At 32.8% G+C, this 22,833-nt stretch overlaps 1 protein-coding gene across 2 annotated transcripts in view; it reads left to right on the top strand.

Annotated features, from left to right (window-relative positions):
* Nucleotides 1-1,824: 1,824 nt before the first annotated feature.
* Nucleotides 1,825-22,833, top strand: part of LOC108004042 (protein TIS11) — a 39,333-nt gene continuing 18,324 nt past the window's right edge. For both annotated transcript variants that reach the window (XM_062084149.1, XM_017066689.3), the window contains exon 1: nt 1,825-2,969. In XM_062084149.1, coding sequence (XP_061940133.1) covers nt 2,910-2,969 — 60 coding nt within the window. In that variant the 5' untranslated portion in view covers nt 1,825-2,909. The remainder of the gene's footprint in view (nt 2,970-22,833) is intronic.

Here is a 22,833-nt window from a genome sequence, read left to right as displayed (position 1 = left end):
ATATATAACAACTAATGGGAGTCAGTTTTCGTTATGGTGGTCTAAGTAACATATAGATATCAGTCTGGACATGCGGGCTCTTTGTGAAATATACCAATAAATACATGTCCTATGAACGAATTAAAATCTCTATTTCGATTGTAAATCATATCGTTGCGTTATATTGCTTGGGAATGAAAGGAATATACGAGATTAATTTTTCGATTTTATAGGTACGGTATTTCTTTTTTTTTTGATTCGTGAAATAAATAAAAAATGTATATGTTATTGTTAATTTTTTTTTTAGTTTGTAAATATTTCGTAGCATTTTCTTCCTTTTTTTCTTTTTGTTATTGGAATATTATATAATAAAATCTATTTAAAAAAAAATCATTATAAGATTAATATCATTTTTGTTTTTATTCATACTTTTCAAAGTTGTTTTCATCATGTAATAAGTACTTAACATTTCATCCTTAGTGATAGTGAAATTTTTATTAGGATTAGTATTTTATGTAGATAACGCAACGATACGAACAGTAAATAGAAGAAACAAAGTCAACATATGATAATAAATAGCAATAAATAACTAGTCTCAAATATTTTTCAGAATTTTAAAAAATTGACGATATTGAAAAAAAATTTGAAATGATGGAATCATTATGTTTTAATTTTATATTTTTTGTTTCTAAAAATCAATTGTCTATTGTTAAAAAGAAAAAAATTATAATTATTTTAAATATTTCTTGTAAATTCTCATTATTCGATGATAAATCCTATTTTACATGTTATATTATTCAACGTTATGATTATCTATTAAAATTTAAAAAACATTGAGTTGTTATTCTAATTTACAGTGTTTATGATTAATAAAGATGAACTCATCTTTTATAATTACAAATTGATGTAATATTTTATTTTTTTTCAATGAAATTATCTTTTGAAAATTTATAATATAAATATATGCATTATCTATATAAAAAAAAATTCTTTGCACGAGCTGCTTGTCTGAATTTTACGAATTTTTTATTAGCATGAATCGGCATATAGCATTGTTACGACACATCAAGATCGGTATATTATCGAATGCTAACAATACGTGGACAGTGGTTATTTACAATCTACGACTTACATCGTGCATGAATAGAAGCTCAATTTCATTCATGCGACTCTTCTCAGTATTCTATCGCGCGACTACATTCGAGCTATCCGATCACACTGCATTGAATACCGCAAGTGAAATAGTTACATCGTCTTTTTAGAACGTCCACGTAATGTTCGGTTATCTTTTCGCTATATTTAATACACATTGAACATTTTTATTAAATTATCTTGCTTAAATTATAATCTAACTTAAATTTTCAACGATACAAAATTTTTTTTATTGAATTCAAACAATTTTAATTTAAATTGTATTAATATAAATTAAAGAAAAATTCGTTTAATACATCATGTGAAAAATGAATTTAAATTGTAAATACTATTTATAGGAAATTAGATTTACATTTTATATTATAATTATAAAGAAATAAATAATTTTATTAAAAAATATTTTTATTTTAGTTTAATTTGTTACTTTTATTAAAAGTAAAAATATTCTATCGTTATAATTTATAAAATATATAATTTAATCAAATTCACAAATAATTATATATTTTTCATTCATTTTCAATCTTGAAATGTGTGTAAAATTAAACGCCAATATCTTTATTTTTAATTACGAGATAAGTACATATGCTAATAACAGCATAATATGTTCTTAAAAATATTTTTAAACAACAAATCTTATACCTACATGATAAAGTAAATTAATGAAAAATCATTTAAAAATAAAACAAAATTTAAAACACATTTCCAAAGATTTTTTATTCCAAATAATCAATATTGTTATAAAGATATCATATCAGATACATATTTATACATAGTATATGTAATTGTTCGTATTTTTTAGATATCGTTGATTTGATTGAAACAATGTTTTTGAAAGAACTTGACAAACACTTGACAAATATTTTGATTATAGAGATCATTTTAAAAATAGTTATTGACTAATAGGAATTCGGTTATTGGCTATTTCGAAACTGCCAAATTTCCGCCAATAAAAAAGAAGAGGGTGAAAAGGGATGAAAGCCATTCGAAAATGTGTGGACCAAGGGTTGCTGGTACCGGCAGAACGAGGGAGAGATGTTTTATACGATTGGCTTGAGAAGTCGGCGCAGTTGCCAAATCTCCACGCGCAGTGGGGATGAGTTGGTAGTGACGCGCAATCTGATTGGCGGAACTCGCGGTGCCGCCTTTCGAGTCTCACGGCTGTCGCACGGTCACACGGATCCTCAGTTCGCATTCGGAGGCCCTGCGAGCTACATCTCTTTGAGAAGGAAAAGAAAGAGTCGACGGGAGCTTTCAAGTTTCCCCCTCCACGGGATCCGCGGCAAAGATTCTTCGATCCGAAAAAGTGCCAAGTTTCTCTCGCACGTACTCTCTCTGTCATCGGTATATACATATACACATATACGTAATCGTCTTTCGTTTTCACGGTGATCTCTACACGTGACAAGCTGAGCATCGAAGAGGCTCGAAGGCAAGAGAGCGGCGTGCTTGTTCGACGCGAGAGGAGATATATTTCGTTTATTTGATCGTTTGAATTGGTTGATTTCGCGAATCTGATTCGCGTCCTTGTTGATCTCCTCGTACGCTTGAGAGAATTGAAACGGGTGTGCTTCCAATGTAAATCTACAAGAGCGTATCGTCGGAGTGGCAGTTTTTGTGTTATCGAAGTTGGTATACATATTACCACGGTTTTTTCACGATTATCACGTACGCTGTTCTGCTCTGAAGAAGAGGGAAAAGAAAAACAAGGCTTAGCCACAGCCGGATCGCAACTACATTAAAACTAGCTCCAGTGTGTTTTTGTGCGAAATCGAAAGAACATGTCGACTGCCGTCATGAGCACCCCTATGTTCGACTGTAGCAGCGAGCACATATTTAAGGTAAGATTTTTTTTCATTTGTCACACGATCGTTTCGTGTTCCGTCTTTTCCATGTCTTTCCTTTATCTTTCTTTTTTTCAATGTTGTCAAAGCATAGAACAAAGCAATTCGATACAAGAATATATTATATCTAGCAGAGGCTTACATCGTATTTATTACGGATATTAGAAAAAATTCTTTCGATAGTTTCGATAGTTAAAACTTGATAGCGAATTAGGTTATGTTTAACGTGTTTATTTCATCAATATTTCACATTATTCTAATAAGATTCTATTAAGATTACATTATTACTATTATCGTATGTTTTCTATCGTTTCGAAGAATCGAGAAATGATAAGCGGCAGATTTTAGATATAAAGATGGCTTCTTAGCACGTGGCACCGCGAATACCGACAAATTCTCTATGTATAGTGTAATTCCGCTCACGTTGAATTATTCTCTCGTGGCCGTTGTAATATTCACTGGTACTCGGTGGTACCGTGGCGCAAACATTTGTGCAACGGTGTTGGTACTACGTATTCTGTTCCGACTGCTACGGTCTATTGCACTGCCGGACAAATATGGAATGGAACAGATAGAAATGGTGTACAGAGGATTTGTGTGGTTAGGATGTGTAGCAAATCACGGCCAGGAATTACGGAATTGTGCAAATAAATTATATGAAAACTCAATTTGATTGGATAGGCATGATAATATAGATTGTTATGGTAAAATTTATTTTGGCGCGCAACGAAATAAGCGATATATTATTTTCGATCGCATTACTTTCTTCGACGATTATTTGCTTTCAATGAATTTTCTCCTCTAAATTATTTTCGTTTCTTCATTCTCGTTTCAATATTTAATTCTGTTTTTCAAATTAATCTTTACGAAAACTGAGCAAAATATTCAAAATTTCTAATCTTGACTTTTTTTTTATGAAAAATAAAAAATTTGAGTATTTTATAAATAAATATTTTAAAATTCTGTATTTCTTCTAATATAATTTTTATTAAATATAATGTATAACATATATAATACATTATTGATTAGACGTCAAGTTTGTACGAAAACAAATTCGAACTTTACTTTGTACACAAATTAGGAATCGTCCTCATTGTTGTCGTTGTAAATATCCTTCGTTTGACAAACTTAGTATCTGTTGCCTTTTGTGTTCGACTTTTGAAGCTCGATATACGAACATATAAACTCCTATCGTAAGTGTGTGTGCGTGTACTCGGTTTCGCGTGTGATTGATCGATTGTCTGTTTTTTGCAGCTGGTATAGTTCGTTCGAACTTGTGACGACCTGATTGTTTCAAATCGAACCTCGTGCCATCGTGTTTTCATGTTTTTCCGTTTTCAGCGATTCTCACTCATTTAGAAATTTGCGTTTCACTTTTATCGCTGTTGAACTTTACGCTTTCTTTTAATGAATAGATTTATGGATGAAGATACGTTATCTAATATATCGTCTGTTCGATGGATCTTTGTTTTTTTTACTAGTTGATTATAAGTAAATATAATTGAAGTTGATTCGAGTTTAATAAAAATAATAAAATAACTTCTTATTTTTTATATTTTCTTGTTTTGAAATAACAAGCATTGTTTCTATTTTTATTTTTGATACAAATATATGAATTGATCTTTTTTTCTCTCTCTCTCTTAATAATCTGTATTGGTAAATTATTTTTCTTACATTAATATTGAATATTTTACAAATCATATTATTTAAATAGTATTTATGAGAATATTTAAAATTTTTTATGTCAATTACTTATGATATACTTTAACTTAAGTAAATTTTTTCTTCGTGATATATACTTGTTTTTCAAGACAAATACACATAAGATGTAATACACATATATGCTCCGTGAGTATTCAAAGTATGCAGAAAAATAAAATTATCAATCAGGGTTCAAAAATAAAAACAATTCAACACACATTTGATTGAATACTAACGATATAATTGTGAAATTTGAGTTGTGAAAATATAATTTTTAATTAATTCGAATTAATTGATTAATTAATTTGAAATAGGCGATTTTTTTAGAAATATAATAAATTCATATCATCTTTTAATAATTTTAAAAATAAAAAATAAAATTAATTTTATTTTTATCGTATTGTATTTTTTATCATGCAAATAATATACTAATTGCAGTCCAAAGATCAAATCAATGAAAAAATAGCTCTAAATGATTTTAAAAACATTTAGTCTTATATTATCAAATGCAAATGACAAGTTGTTATAAAATTTTACTATTTTTTGTATACGCATAATATGATATAATCAAGTTCATCTTTAAAAACATAAATTTTGTAATATTATATAAATCTAATTATCTAAATAGATGTAAATAACAAAAAAATTATTTTTAACATTTATTTTATAAATTTTAATTTTTCTAATCTAATAAAATTGAATTGACAAAAAATAATAGAATATTCACATTTATAATTTATATATATAATAATCAAGTTTTAAGAAAAATAAGTTCACAAAGTGGAATTAAATAAATACTCAAATCTAAATATAATTTGCAATTTATATAGATTTAAGAATTTTGATAAATTTTATCCAAATATATCATTACTCGCTGTATATTTCATTTTATGTACCAGTTTTCACAAATCGTATTTCGCAAATATTTTTCAACACAGTGCTCGTATGACACATAAATATATGTTCTAATAAACATGTGTTGGAATTGTGTTTCCTTTATTTCGCAATTTTCACTGAATATTTCAATAAAATTGTATCATATCTAGTCTAATATTCTCTAATTTGAATACAAATGTCTTTTGTTTGTTGTTATGAGAAAAACCAGCAAATTAATTCACTTATGTTTATTCATTCCTTTCATATGTATTACCGCCAATCTAATTCCATGATAAGAAACATGGCGGACATGTTGCGGTTTTTCTTCTCGATTAACGATTTATTTCATAGTTGCGTTCCTACGCGTGATGTAATTTCTTCGTGATGAGAGGGAAGATTCCACTGTATAATTTTCTTTCTATCAAACTTGAATTCGAAATTTATAATCCACCAGATTTATTTGAATTCGAAATCGTTTTAACGTTCATTTATTTGTTTCGTTAGGATATTGTAAACTGGATTTAACTCCGTTCCATTCGTTTCATTTTATACGTCATTTTCTATGTATTCTATCCTGTACGAAATAATTTATACAGAGTATTTTAAAGTTCGATTAAAAAAAATGATCGCACTCGAAGAGACAATGATATTTTAATCAAATTCTATATATATATATGTGAATATAATTAGAATAAAACATTGGAAATTTAAAATAATTATAATAATTAAAAGATTTTAAAACATTTAATTTTTTGCATAGATCAAATTATAATTTAACGAATATCATTTAATCGAAATTATTCCTCGTCAACTGATAAAAAAAGTGTACAGTTGAATAATTTGGATCATATACGATTTTTTATTACTTTATGATGCGATTTATATATTTCAAATTTTATTTCTATATCGATGTGTTATTACATCATTGACAGATTGTTAAAAAAAATGGCATAATATAAATAGAATAAAACGGAATACTTGAAAAAAATAATTAGCTATTATTTAATCGTATAATATGTCAAAATCATTGATAGTTGTTTTACATTTCAACGAAAAAAAAAATATTCCGTTACGAAAGTATCATAAGCCATTGCGTACATTATAATTAATTATATTTTCATTTCGAACACAATTCACGTATTCACTACTTTATTTCATTCTATTACATACCAAGCTCCATTTTTCTTCTCTTCCATTAACTATAGTAATTCGAATGGCACCACAATCTGTTCCACTTGATCAGGATTGAAACGCGTATGTACGAGATCCTATCGAGCATCGAGAATTCATTTAAGCGGTGGAGAATGAACATAAACCGTGGACAATTGATCGAACGAAAAGCAAAGGAACACGTGGGCGAGCGTATTCGCGGGTAAAAATACCGCGATCGTTCTATAAATTGTTTCCTTGGTGAATCAAGCCTCCATTCATTTATTCGTAGCCAAGTCCCGACTTTAACTAGCTTACTTCGGTCACGATTGGCCCGGATAAACCAGAGTCCAGAGACTACGGGTGCCTAGTTGCTTCGAATTACCGACGTACATGTATACAGGGTGTTCTAGTTTTTCCCATTGAATTTTTTAACGTTATATGGGTGAAGAGAAAAAACCAATGTTATGTAAACACAGGTCGTCAAAGTTTTTATTCAAAGTTGTAACAAAAATCGACGATACTTCGCTTCAAATTCGCGTCGAATGTGTTTATTATTATGTATGGAGCACTTTGAAATTGAAATGTATCGAACGTAAAAATTAATATTCGTGATGAATCGATAGTTGAATTTTTTATCATTATCGTTATCATATTTTTTTTTTATTAAGAATAAATATTTTGATATTCGTGTTATTTTTTATCTTTATTTATTAAAGATGATAATATTTATTATCTATAATAAAGATAAAATTTTATATTTTCGTTATAGAATTCAAATTCTTTATAATAATACAAAAAATATTGTTCAATTTTTTTTATATAAAAAATTGCATGATTGTTTTTTTTTTTGCTTTATTGAAAAATTAGATCGCTCCGATATTTGAAAAAGATATAATGATTATCAAACTGCTACGATAATTTTACTTTATTCAAAAATTGAAAATATCATTTTTTAAATTTAGAATTATTTAGAATTTGTATTTATAAATATCAAACAATTGGAAAATAAAAATCTTCATTCAAAAGATCAAATATTCTTATGTAATAGTACATAATTTTAAAATAAAAATTAAATATTTCTTGACGTATTGGAGTTGGAAACATTATATCAAGCTATCAAAGAATTTGAAACCGAAAACATGTCCTTCACATTCTTCTTATTATCATCGCATTATTTTTGATGGAGAGAGAAGGGAATTGCGAGGCGTCATATTGTTTACGCGCCACGTCCGCTATAATTGTGTACGTTTTATCGTGACTTCTTTTTTTTCTTTTTCTTCTTTTTTTTTTTTCCCCAACTATGCCACAACTCGTAACTTTCCTCGGCAATTTCTCCTCACCGATTTCGAAACTCGTTCGATCTGGTCCGAGCCTTTCGACTTTCGTGGTCGATGACCAACTCAGGCGCCATGAAATTTCGACTTTGAACTATTTAGATAATCGATTCCTCCGATTGTTTTTTTCTTCCTCCGGCTATGATGCAGGAAAGAAGAAAATTATCTGAAAATATTACCAGGAAATAATCTTTTGTCACATATATATTGTCTGGATGGCCGTAAATTTTTATATTTCACTCTTCAAGCGCATAAATTACATAGTTCTAAAAATTCTTTTCGTTTTTTTAATATATATACAGATTTTTTCAAGAGTTTTCATTTGATTACATTTTCTCGGAATTGCGATCACGATGAATCTCGATAAATAAAAAGTAAAGTAGATTGTGGATTTTTCAAAGAATGAGCATCAAAATCGTAAATAATGGATAAAAAAACTTCCAGAATAATTTAATGATTAATATGAACATATATTATACATCAAGTCGTAAAAAATCATTCAAAAAGTGAAGTAACGAAGTTTGTTTTGGAAATCATTTGGAAATCGAAGAAACAACGTTTCGACAAATTTATTAATTAATTATGATAAGAATTTGAAAAGAAATGAGTATAAATATAACAAAATCAACTGATAACATTTTCTAATGATTTACAATTTACTACATCGCTATCTCGTGACATCGTATTATAGTGGATTAAATTTCAAATTTTTTAAAATATTTTTTTCCAAGTTAGTTTAAAAAGTTGATATAAAAAATGATTTTGCAGATTGAATACAAATTGTGTTTCTTTTTCGTTACGCTCAATTATTCGAAAACGGAAAACAAAGAAAAAATACTTTCTATTTGAAAACGAGGAAGTGAAAATTTTGGAGAGGAAAAAAGATCGTATTCCTATATTATTCACACGTGAGTCAACGTCTCGCATAAACACGGATACGATATTCAAGCATAAACCGTCGGCCAGTCCGTACAAATCTAATAAACATGCGTGTAACGTTAGAAACTTCAAAGAAGTTGTTTGCCATAGAATACCAAGAACTACAATGGTCTCATCTTATTCCGGACATGTAACTTTGTTTCTTATTTCCTCTTGGCCGTTAGGACGAAATTTATTCGAATATCGTCGAGCCAGGTTCCGAGCAACGAGACGTTAAATAGACGGAAGTATAAAATATATGTATGCAGGGTGTGTCACAGAGGTCAGGCAGCAAGTTAGGTATAAGTTCTTTATGTAATAAAACAAAAAAAGAAATTTGATATAATCAAACCGTTGCAAAAATATTCGATCTTATTGTTAAATATTCATAATTTATTTTTTTTTGTATTTTCTTTCCGATATTTTTTTTGTGAATGATTCTTAATATTTTTGAGTATAGAGAACAATTTATTATTTAAAATCCATTTGAATTTGTTATAATAAATAATAATAAAATTAACAAATCAATTTTTTTATATTTCCTATAATACGATATTTACAATGTGGACGCAATTTATTATATTTTTTCAGCGTCTATCGAGATAAATAGAGTAGCGTAAGTTTTCTTTTTGTGTATCCTCTATATTTATCTTTAGAATCTATTGAAATTTTATTTACGAAGTCATGCAAAAACCATTACGTATACAAATCTAATAGAAACAAAGTACTTCATTATGGATGCTTGTGCAAATATTTGCCTTCATCCCGATATCCTTCAACGAGTTCGATAATCTATGACAAGATAAGTTTATATACGTGCATTGAATCTCACAAGAGATACTTCACAACATCGAACATCTATTTTTAATTTATTTTTTTGATATTTATTAAAACTCGTATAACGAGCATTAAGATTTTTTTTAATCTTTTATAATTCTATTAAAAAATATACTAAACGATTATTTAATATATTTCGATCAACATATTACAACGGTAGTAAAGATTCCGTTTATATATTTTCAAATGATACTATATACGATTTTTCTACTAATAAGAATTACTTCAGACACGACAAGGCAAATTCAACACAACGCGTCGAAGAAAATAGATCGACAGGGAAATCTGATTTGGCATTTGCATCTAAATTATTTATTTATACGTGAAAGGATAGAAGGACGAGTGGTTGGAAAAGGCTGATTCGAATCGATGATCGGGAATCACGTCGAAAGATGCAATCGAGTACGATGCTTAACTCAACTCTCCAGCGGAATCGTTCGGTCTGGATTTTTCTGAAAGTGGAAACCTCGCCCGAAGCGAGCAACGTGTCCGATGCTGCGTCCCGCCAGCAACAAACCAGCGACAAAAAGCGGTTCAGCAAATGCACTCGTAAAGCCGCAAGCAACGTAGGAACCTGTTGCTTCGGATTTACCAGCGAACGAGATCGAACAGAGGAAAAGTGTGGGAGCGAGCGAGAGCGAACGTGGTTGGCTATGGGAGGGGAGGTAAGCAAGTGGAAGGAGAAGGCTAGACAAGGGACGGAAACCGTGTAGAGAACGGTAGAGACGATCGAAAGCGAGACGAGGATGAACGATCGAGGGAAGGCAAGAGAGGGAGAGCAACGATGCTCGAACGAAGCAAATGGAGAAAAAGTGGAAAAATGGGAATGAGATAAAGAGTAGAAAACAGGATGGGAGTGAGAGAGAGAATAGTGGCGTGCATAGAAATGGAAATGGGCGAATAAGAAAGGTGAAACGAAAGGGAGATGGAGAATGGACGAGTGAACGAGAGAAGGGAAGAAAGGGAGAAACGATTCTTTGTGCCCGGTTTCTATGTAGGCTCGAGTATAGTGCGCCGAGCCAGTGCCGTACACATGGTTATCGTGATCATATTTATCGTGCAGTTGTCTCCTTTCACGGTTCCGAATTTCCTATATTTTTCAAAGGGAATTTTCTCATTTGTGGATAGAAAGATGCGTTTATTCGTTTTTTCAAATGGATTCGCGAGTGAAATATTTCTTTCAACTTATAATGATCGTTATCAAATCGTTCTTTCAAATTGAACGAGACAGTGATAGTTGGATATAGTACATTGGTTATGCGTTCAAATAAACATTGAATTTATCGAATATAAATACGCGAGGACTGAACATAAATTAATATTTATATATAATTAATATTTATATATTTCCACGTTTTTTCTTGAGAGAAAAATTTACATTTGTTGTTTCTCTTTTTGTAAGAGACCTATCATTAATTAAGATTATTATATTACGAGGAGGTATAAGACGGGGAACGTGTTGTAAACGCGATTTTGAAATTAATGGGAGTTGTCGCACTATATATAGTTTAATTACATTAAATTCTTCTAATAATTAGAAAGTGAAACTCTATTTTGTTTTACTTTTCTTTTAAGACTTTTATTAGACTTTTACTTTAGAATTTATATATATATATATTGCAAATTCTTCGATTAATTGAGAAAAACTATATTAAGCGGTATTATACAGTTTAATCGTAAAAAGAATTGTTTTGTAGATATTCGATTGTTCGCGGAGCAGTTTTGTGATAGCACAAAAACATTGTTACTTTTTGCTTCGTAATGTTGCATATCACTTATAACAGTCCATTGCCTGTTCATTTTATGGACATCCACGTGTATCTTGTTATTCGGTTTAAAGCCCGTGTAATCTTATATTAAAATAGGAACAAAAACTAGTATGCAATTCTTTTTGAGACTGTGGTATCAAAACTGTTGCAATTGTTCTGTCAAAAATTAACTATTTTTCAAACATCTCTCTAATTTATAGTAATAAAATATATATCGATATTAACACTGAAATTATCAATCGTATAACTGGTTAATTTCATTTTTTTAAAAATATATAATTTTAATTTTCACGATAATCATTATTTATCTGTGCTTTTATAGAAATTTAAATAATTATACTTGATACAGAAATGATCGCCCCGTTTTTTGTGCGATTCGTATTTTTATTTTTATAAGCGGAAAGACTAGCTTTATTCGCATCGTATTTATATCTTTAATAATGCTAAAAAACAAGAAAAATTAGAAACGTTTCATTTTCAATAGATAAATAATACTAATAATAGTAATTGATGATTCTGATGTAAACGAATTCAATTTTTCCTTTTTGAGTTGTTCCTTTTTGAATTTGTTTTAATGCTGTAAAATTATCACATATATCAATATCGAATCGTTTCATATTCTCGTTATTTCGTAATTTTCTTATTTACTACAAAACGGACGATTGCATACGAAATTCAATTGATCGTTCTACGTATTTATAAGAAGAAGAAGAAAAACGGTAAACGATCGTAAAAAAATTTGAAAAAAAAAACGTTAGAGAAGAATACACTTTATTAACGGAACGACGCGCAACTTTTTTTAACAACGGAATCGATAATTAGACGAGCCAAAAAAACGAACCGGTTGGTTCTAAATGAAATGTGTACGATTTAACCGCGAGGAACCGGTGAGATCGGTCGAGTGGTTTTTACGGTGGTGGCCATTGAGAGAATTTCTCATATTCTTGAAAAGAAACTCGGTGAACAAAAGGGTGGCTGAGGTGGGTGAACAGGAAGGGGCTTCTGGTTGTTCGTGCACCTTGCTCTCTCTCTCTCTCTCTCTCTCTCTCTCTCTCTCGCTCTCTCTCTCTCTCTCTCTCTGCGTCGAAACCAGATGACCGAGGTTGCATAGAAAATATTTCATCATGTGTCATGTGTTGTTTGCGCCAAGAAATGCCTTGAGCATGAAAATCAATTTTATTAAAAGGTTATCTCATTGAACTATCGCCTGTGCTCGACCGTCTATCGACTGTGTATGCAAATGCATCGTGGAATTGCAATTCATTATAGAAGAATTTAAAGCGATACGATGTCATATTTTTTTTTTTTTTTTGAACTTGATCTTTTTCCACGTATTATCCCTCCGCATACGATATTTTTCAACTTATATTAGAAACCAAACAGTTTGATCTCTTTATTATCGGGGGATTATGATAGGGTTGTGAAATGTGAACAGCATTTTTTTTCGCACGAACATTTGAAATTTCATGCTGCCAATCTTTTACGCGTAACTGACTTACACTGATTGGCTTCTTAGTCGTCTATTTACCAGGTGCGCCTACCCTTTTTTGCTCGTTATCAGAACGGATTCACCGATTTACACTTCGAGGTCTTCGGTTGTCCTTCCTTGTTCGCGTTATTTCCTTGCTCCTATACTTTTCGAAAAAGAATCCGATACCTGCAGCAAAGATTATGATAATTTTTCAGAAATTTGCACAAATTTGCTTTATGCAAATTTCGCTTTCGTTACGAAAACCGAATCGAGATAGTAGAATTTTCATAATTTTCGTCTAATATTGTATTAAAAAAAAATTAGTTACTAAATAATAGAGGAATGGTAAAAAAAATTGGAATTACACGCTGGAAACGAATGATTTCTCCGAACAGATGGTGTATCCTCTTTTTATTCTTTTATCAGACGGAGATTGAACCGTGTCTGCCTTTTGCGGTTCTCCTCGCAAAAAGTGTGTTGGACGAGACGTTCGAAAAATGTTCCCATATTCCTGAAAAGAAACTGGATACACAAAAGCGTGGAAGGAAGGCGTAGAATGAGGGTGCACCGGTGTGCACCTTGCTTTTCTTCTTCGTAACGCTTTTGCGTTTCCAAACCTAAAGGTTGTCTCACACGTGGAAAAAAAAGCGAGAGTGGCAAGCGATATTTTCTATGGGATTCCGTCTCCCTCTCTCGATTTCACTTTCACGCTTGATTTGCCCGACGAGGTAGTCCCCCCCCGCCTTTCCACAATTAAAAACATTCGACTTTCCACGTCGATCTATCGAAAAAGATTATTCGTGCCAACGTTTCTGTTTTCTTTCGTTTCGATGGTTAACAATCCGAGGACGAGAGAATTTCGTGTTCGTGGATCGTATCGTAGATTTAAAAAAGAGATATCCATCGGTTGAAAATTTTATTGTTTTAGAAAGTGGCGCAGATCCGATGAAAGCAGACGACGAGCTGCTCGATGAGCTCTTATAATAATCGCGATCGTTATTAACCAGAATTTTGATTGAAATATTTAATCCTTAACTATCTTGTTCCAAATCTTCTCCAAATCCGATCTGCCCGCTTTGGCGTGGAAAAATCGTCGAATAAAACATAATCGAGCGCGGAAGATTAACGCTGTATCACGATCGAGCGAAGAAACGGCGTTTTGCAGCCTGTCTTTTAATAACACGTTATCGACGCGGCTGTATGGAAAGTGGAGGAGAGGAATAAGACGAGTAAAGAGAGAAAGAGGAAAAATGTTGTTCTGTAACTGTGATCGGAGCGAGAGACTGTGGAAGAAAGGCGTGTCGGTCGAGCGTGCAGGCGTTGCATTACTAAAACATTATACTCGGAACACGAACCTTGTTGAGAAAGGTAGGAATAGTGATTAGCAGCGGAGCTGTATAAGTATTCTGCGTGCATCGGACAGCTATTTCGAATGAGATATTGTGTTGTGTTCCGCTGCGTGACCGGAATAATGAATTCATCGTTAATGACTTGTTATTTTCTTCTCTCTTTTTTTTCCCCTCTCCTTTTTTTTTTCACCTCCCCGCTTCCTTTTTTTTCTTCATTCTCCACTGAACGATCAATTAATCGTTAACGATGAAATGGAAAACTGGCACGGTGGAACGACTGCGATTTAAAAAACGAAAACAAACGTGAAAGTTGGCTGGTAACCGTGACGCGTGAAATAGGCCGTCGAAAGAAAAATCGAATTTTTATATTTGTCAAAAGTGTATCAAAAATCGAGTTATCTAACAGCCGATTAGAACTGGGTACAAGGATAATTTCATTTGTAAAACTTCTCTTTCGTTTCGTCATTACAATTATTGGATAAGACAATATTATTGGCAAAGCTTATATCTAAGATCAATGGACGAAATCAATAGCCGAAGCTGGATTAGCTATAAGGCTGGATTTTCCACGTTTCGCCTGTACGAGTTCTTCCTCGTTGATCGATTTGGCTTAGGAAGAAAAAAAGAAAAGGCAGAAGTCGAAGACCACGTGGCTCTAAAGCGCGCGATAGCACAGTGGTACTTTCTGCACGGGTGAACTCGTTAGTTGCATTAAGTAAATCTTCTTTCTTTTATCTTTTCAACAATGTTATAGGCTTCCGGTGTAATTTATCCCCGGCATATAACCCTGATTGTTGCTTGAGTAACTTTACCTTATTATGGTTATTCAGGTCGCTAACCACGTTCCAAGTTTTTACTTTCGTAATGAATCAGTCGCTGCCTTTTGTCTCGCCGTTGTTAACTAAATCACGCTGAAAGTATGATCGGTGTTTCTTTTCATTACCGCTTGTCGCTTATTTTCAACCTTTTGTAAACGTCTTCTCCGCGTAATTCGTTTCCTTTGGAAAATCATACCGAGTTATTTACGACTTGCTTATTCTCGCTATTATGCCGAACAATGGAAATGATAATCGTTACGGATGATTGGTTTTTTGGATGGTATGCAGCGATGGGTAGTATGTAAGAATAAACGACGTCTCTTTCCGTGATATAACTACATATTGATCTCTGTGAGCGAAATCTCTTTTGTAATTTCTACAAAATTTTATGGCATTATCGTTGGATCGAAATCGTAAATTTCTCTCGCTTCGAAATTTAACGATCGAGCAAAAATTTTCGTTATTTCGGAAGAACGATCGGACAAATACAAAATAACGCGATATCTTGGAATAATTTCCTGTGCACAGGAAACGATATTTGCATACACGGTTCGGTCGAAGAATTTGCTATCCTCGCGTTGCCGTAAATCCACAATTATGGCGTTTATGATACAATAGAGAGATACGCGCATATCCCCATTATGGAATTCATTAAGTGACGGGGTAGGTTGGACGAAAATGGACTCGAAGGATGTGCAACGTTGTTAACGAGCAATCGATAAGATATTCCGCACGCGAACCACCTTCTCCGACTCCTTTTGGCCACGATTCCTCTATTTTCGCTAATCGCCGCTTCTAGAAACGCCGACGCGCATATAAATCGCTGCGAATTCGTATATAAACGTTTTTTTAGTATTTCGATGTTGCACGTCGCGTGAAAGTTGCCGACATTCTTTACGACTCTGCTTTTTAACTATTCTCCTGTTACGAAATTTTTTTCGTTTCGTCGATTCGTTCGATTTTTTTTTCTTTTATATCTTATATATACCGTACATACTTGATATGGAATTAATTTATGATTTTAAAATTCAGATAGCGATTTCTTTTTCTTTTTTTTCCCCCTTCGACGAATACTCGTGGCGCGTTTCTTCGAGTCGAGATTCGTCGATCGAATTCGAAAGGTAATATTTAAGAAACTTCAAATTGCAGGTATTTGTTCAAATAGTTCATTATTTAATCGGGTTATCGAGATTATCGGGTTAAAACGAATGCACGTGGAAAGTTTTTTCAAATTAAACTTGCAAATTCAACGTATACGTATCTATTTTTCCGTAATTCTTTTAATAATGATATCTATCCATTGGCAATTGAAATTTTTTGCAAACATAATACACACGCTCGAATAATAATATACATTGCTCGAAGAAGAAGCTTGGGAAAGAGTTGAAATTGTATTGGAGTATTTTCGATGGAATGGAAGAGCGAGTTTTAATAATTGAAAAGAGGAGGACAGTGATGAAATTGAAGCATATGGTTGTATCTGTTCGTTGCTCTTTTTTTTTTTCGTGAAAAATATGCAGAGGGATGTACGGGGACGAGGAAAAAGCGAACGATGCAGAGAAAACAAAAGGAGAGGCGAGAAAACCGTACCCTTTTTGCTCGGCCATGTGTGTACAGACATGCGCGCTTTTTACCAACACCGTATGCATCGTGGCCAGCACATGTGCTTTCTTAGCCTAGATGGGTTTTCTTCCACTCTTGCTGTGCCGCGTCTGTGCGCTTATCTTTTTAAACCGTTCCTTCGAGTCCTTCCACGAAGTGAAAATTAGGGTCGTGTCGCTTCTGGGTAATATATTTCTATTTTATTTTATTTCCAGACGCGAGCTTCGAGAAAGAAAATAAAAGTAATTTCCCCTAATTTTTACTTATAAATAAATAAATAGATAAATAAGGTTTTTAAGCGGTTAAAAATTAACCTTGAATTAGCCAATTTTGAAGTTAAAATCTTATCTTCCATCTTTACTGCTCCAAATATTTCGAAATATTGGGACGAAACTGGTTCGTAATTAAAATATTGAACGAGCCAAACGGTCACGAACCGAGTTAATTAAGAGGCAAGATTAAGTAAGTATATCCAACGTGTCTCGTGAAAATAACTCGGGTATTTAACGTGTGATTTTCCCAACGACCAGCAGCCACCTTCCATTCTCGTTAAGCGGGTAAATTTAAACGAGGGGCTGGATGGTGGTGAAACCGGGCGAAAACGGAACGGGAGAAAAGTAAAAACTAAAAAACGGCTACCCTGTATACACTCGCCACGTACGCGGTTGGCTGTGCGCGGCTGCACACTTGCTCTCTCGATCCACACGTGCATATCCAAGTTTCTTTATGCGGAGGAAAGTCTTCGTGCTGCTCGTGCAGCAATGCCTGAATCACGCGGCGTTGCACCGCCACGCTCTCTCTCTCTCTCTCTTCCTCCTTCTCTCCCTCCCTCCTCCGTTTTACGAGCATAACTCCGTATTTTCGTGTTCCACCACGGATGCATTTGGCGTGGCCCTTTGTTCTCCGTCCCGTGGACATCGTGATTTCATTCGTGATTTCATTCGTGATCCAACGTCCACCGTATATACGCGTCTCTCTCTCTCGTTTCGTCCGAGCTTTACCTCGTTTTACAGTTATGTTTATGGTATGGATAGTTTGTCGTTGCTGTCCACGATTTTTACTTCGTAAATCCTCCGCGCAAATAGCATTTCTATAGAGTTGGTTTCTAGAAACGTATCTTTTACCGAGAAATTGGCAACAATAAACAATTCTTGTTTTTATCGTTGCTGCTGATCGCATACACGCTCGAAAATTTACGGTTTAATTCTTTATTAAATATTATTTGATTCGCTTTTTCTTATTTGTTACTTCGTTACAAAATTTATATCCGATTACATTTTTATCATCGTTCGTTTCTTAATTTCAATCATCGAACGTAATATCGGTTATATTTTATTTATTTTTCATTAGGAAAAAAGGATACGTGATTCACTGTTTCGACTTTTCTCATTATAAATTCTAATAACCATTGTTCGCATTATAGAAGTATGTTTGTTGTTATTGACAAATTCCATTACTGTCGTATTCTGCATACGCAACGTTTCATTATAATAAATAATGCATGCATAATGTATGCAAATATTATTGAAATTTTTCCTTCTTAAATATAATAAATTAAATCTTTGAATCTTCTTATTTATAAATGAATTTCGAATTTTATTTTTTATTTTTATCGTCGCTATTTAGAGTTGTTGATCGAATAAAAATCAATGAAAAAGAAAAATTAGCTTGATATTATATTTTCTAGTGCACTCGAAATAATGGGCCGCTTAAGCTCTACAACAATATCAAGAAAAATAGATACTATGTAACGATATCGAGTTCTATCGTGTGATACGTTTGATATAAAATTAATTTCATTTCTCATAAGTATCTATCGTAATTCTTTTTGTCTCGAATCTATAAATCATTCGTAATTCTTACTTCCTTCGTAATTTCTGAAATTTTTAATTTTGGATCTAATGGACATTTGATTAATATCATATCGTGGATATAAATAATTTTGAAAAATCTTCGAGTTGTATAATTATACAGTTCAAAGGAGGAAGTTAGTTCAACAACAAGTTTTATTATATTTGTAACAATTATAATAATAGAAACAAATAGTCCTTCTCTAATGAGACGATAAAAGATCCCGATACGTTATCATAGAGTTTAAAATTAACTCGTTTCATTTTTACATCTTCTATCGTCGTGTTAGATTTTCTCTACGTATAAAACCATTTCCTTCCTTGTGAATTTAATCGACAAGTGTGCGTCCATCTTTTTCGAAGCGATAAAAATTTAAATTATTAATTTAATTTTTCAAAAATTATATTTTCAATCGTACGTCGATTTTATTACTCCGTTCCTCAAGCTTCATACACAAAGGAATGCAACGTGTAATTAGCCTTTGATCCCTTGAGATTATTAACCGGTGATTAATCGCGGCAAAAATCATCGCTGATGAATTTTATTGGATTTAATTGCAAAGACAAAGCCTCCAAAAAACACGAGTTGAATGGTTTTATCGTAAATCGTTTATTCGAAAATGTCGTAGGTATTTGTTTTTTGATTAGGGAAATCGGATATTTTATTGTATCTTGTTCACTTATCAATGATGATTTCAAGCCTTTTCGAGCGCACATGTTTATTTTTCATCATCATCATCATCACGCGAGATTTAATTTTCAATTAACGATAAATCGTAATCTATCCTTCTTCCACCTCGTAATTAAATTTCTCTCAAAATAAAAAAAGATAAGATACTGTCGTAATAAATAATCCTAATGTAGCTATATCGTTGTAGCTATCGTTCCATTACAATTTTCTTTTTATCTTTGCCTTAGTACGTGAAAATTTTCTTCTTAACTGTTCCTAAATCTTCTAAAACTGTTCCAAATCTTAAAAGCAAACGGTATTGCGAGACTTAATCACGCTACGAGAAGCATTTACGGATTTAAAATATATTAGACTGGAGAAAAAATGCCAACAATCCGTTAAATTGCTTGATTCGGAACGGTAAGTATAGGCTTAAGCTGGAATTTGTATGCGTTGCTGTATCAGAAATCAGATAAGCTAAGCCTTGAACCGTAATTAGTAACATAGATCTTGTAGATCTCGGCAATCTTGCTGTGAGACATTGTCTCTTTAACTTTATTTTTAGTTTTCTGTTTAAAAAAGCAATTTTACAATTTGTAAATTGAACGATCCAACAATCTCTGATCTTTCGCTCGGTTTATCTGCATAAAAATGAAAAAGATATCATATAGTTACCATTAAAAGAAGGCGATAAATCTTAAGAAGAATTTTTAAAAAGGACACTCCGATTCTCAACAAATACAATTAAGATCAACGATGTATTTAAACGATGATTATAATTATCTCGATCTTATGCAAATGACTGCGGCCACGGTCTCTCGCAATTTTCTATTTATATTAACAATTTTAATCAATTTTAAGCTTTTTTTTTAATTCTGACTACAAACAATCAGCGTATAATACACGCTAAAAATTTTTTTTCTTCTTCCTTTTCATCGTCCCGTGATGAATTATCGTCACGAGTTTGAATGGCACATCGATTGTGGGCTAACGCGTTTCCTGAGCGGTTCGAGGCTGACTCGGATATAACCACGTAAATCGTGGCTCGTACGCAACGAACGAACGAACGACTGAACCGTGACTTGCCCTCGATACACGATGAATAATGTGTAGAACAGTTTTCTCGCCAATCGGAAAAATATCGTTTTTCAACTAACCGACGTTGAACGGGTTCTTTTTCTCTTTTTTCTTTTCGTTCTTGCCCCCTCTCCTCTTCCTTTTCCCTGTTTTCTCTGCGGTTACTCGAGGCGGGCGATGATGCAACGGTGATCTCTTTAGCGTTTAATGACGCATCCGTGAGACCATACTTGTTGCTCGCGCAGGTGAATAATAAACAACGAATAATGCTTCGTTGTGTCTTCGTCGTGTTCGTTGTTCTCTCTTCCTCCCCCCTCCCCTCCTTTTTCGGCGTAATAAAGTAGGCGTGAGATTCTTGATCGTTTTAATTTCTTCTTCGGCGTTCCCATTGCAGAGAAGTAGATCGATGATAAAAAAAAAAGGTGGAAGGGGATAATTGAAGAAATAACTGGGGGATTTATTGTTAATTATAATTGAAAATTATAACGAGAAAAGAATATATACGTATAAATTGATTTTATAATTTTTATATTAATCGACCAAGAACAAGGCGGTTAAGATTTTAATATATAATTATATTGCATTTTGAAACGCTTCTTCCTTGTATAGAGAAAGGAAGGAATAAAAATATGAAGAGGTTTTAGCAATAAATTTTATTCCTCTTGATACTACCAGATACTAGATACTAATGATTGTAAGCCATACATACATAAATACGTATATACGTACACACATCCACTTTATTCCGAAAAATTTGAATTTTATATCGTCATTTTTTACCTCTGTTAAATCAGTATGTACAATCTGTTAGATTTTATGATCGAATAAATTAAGGAAATTAATTTTTTTTTTCTTAACGTTCGCTGATTTCTCCGTTCGATTCGTTCGTCCGCCCAATGTTTTCGCGGTCGGATTCTATTGGCGTGGAAAAGCAGGGGAAAAACGAGAAGGAAAAGTTGGAAACAATAGAAGTTGGTAGAAGTGTGAGTAGGCAACCACGTGGGTTGTGAAAACTGTTTGACTTTCTACCGGCGGTGAAACGTTACAAAAGGTTGATTCTGATAAAGCAAACACAATGGCGGTTATACACAGGCGCAAAGAAAATACTGGACGCACGGTATGTAGTATTGAATTGTTTATTAGATCACATCACCAAAGGAATAATTGCGTGGAATCGTTGCGGCAATTTCACCGGTTATCGAAGGCACAAAGGGTATTGTGCTTCGATTTATCGATGTACAGTGTCGTGCACAAATATCTGACCGTTTATCCAACGCAAGTGCATTTTTTGTTTCTATAAATGGACGAATGGATGTTATTTTAATTATAAGTTTGTATTATGGTATATTTAATTTAATTTAAAAGCAAGCTAATTCTTTAAAGTATTGTAGTTGTTGGTGATAATTCAACGAAAAAACACTTAGCGATATATTAAAAAATATAAACTCGGGACAAACTCAGGCAAATTATATGCAATGTATTTTTTCGAAGAATGTAATTTCACTTTGCTCAATGTATGTAAAAAAAAAAAAAATATGTAATCATAAATAGGTATTGTTTTGCGTTTTGTGTCGGACTATAATCTTTTAGAATACAATTACTTTTAGATATCAATAAAATTTAAGCACAGATACATGAAATTATCGATCGTAAATACTAACTTGCTTTCAGTCTAGAAGGCATAAAAGAAATTCATTAGTAAAATATATTACAAATTTTTACGTTTATATATATTTTATTCGATAAGAATAAAATAAAAAATCCACGGAACGTTGGTTGCTACGTGGAATTAATTAAAGTAGACAACGCGCAAAACAAGCGGATCAGCTGAGAAAACAAACAACACTTTTTAAGCCACGGAAATTCAGTGTTTATTCAGTTATTAATGCTCGTTTCGTTATTTTTTAACGCTCATCTTGAGTTGTCGAATAATAATAATAAGAATAAATCGAAATTTACATAAGCAAAAAAGAAAAAAAAATACCCATCCATATTTAACTTTTCTGGCAGATAGATAAGAAGAAAAAGTAAGGATTTGCTAAAAGTTGGACTGGAAAGGGAGTGGGAGATCCTTGAGCGAAGGAACAATGTCGAGAATACTGGGAGAGGAGGGGCAGAACGGCGTGCCACGTAATAAAAAGTGTCATTGAACGTTGCTGGCTCGAGGAATCACGGAAAAGAGAAACAAGTGCAGCGAATCGACTGTTGAAAAGTTGAGATCCGGTTTTTACACAGGCGTCGCCATCTTTTTCGCCCGGTATCGGGACTGAATCATACGTTAGTCATCGCATTTTACAATCACTACACCGGCGAGCAGGCACGCACGGTGGTCACGTCGACGAAGGGAAAAAGCTGCGCACCGCGCTCTCGAAAGGGGCGACACGCTCTTCTGCGCCGGAAAACGAAACGTTCCTACGCTCTTGCCTCTCCTCACGCT

The sequence above is a fragment of the Apis cerana genome, linkage group LG13 (genome assembly GCF_029169275.1).
Source record: "Apis cerana isolate GH-2021 linkage group LG13, AcerK_1.0, whole genome shotgun sequence".
NCBI lineage: Eukaryota > Metazoa > Arthropoda > Insecta > Hymenoptera > Apidae > Apis > Apis cerana.
The sequence above is the reverse complement of the archived record's forward strand: the minus strand, read 5'-3'. Positions and strand labels throughout refer to the sequence as shown.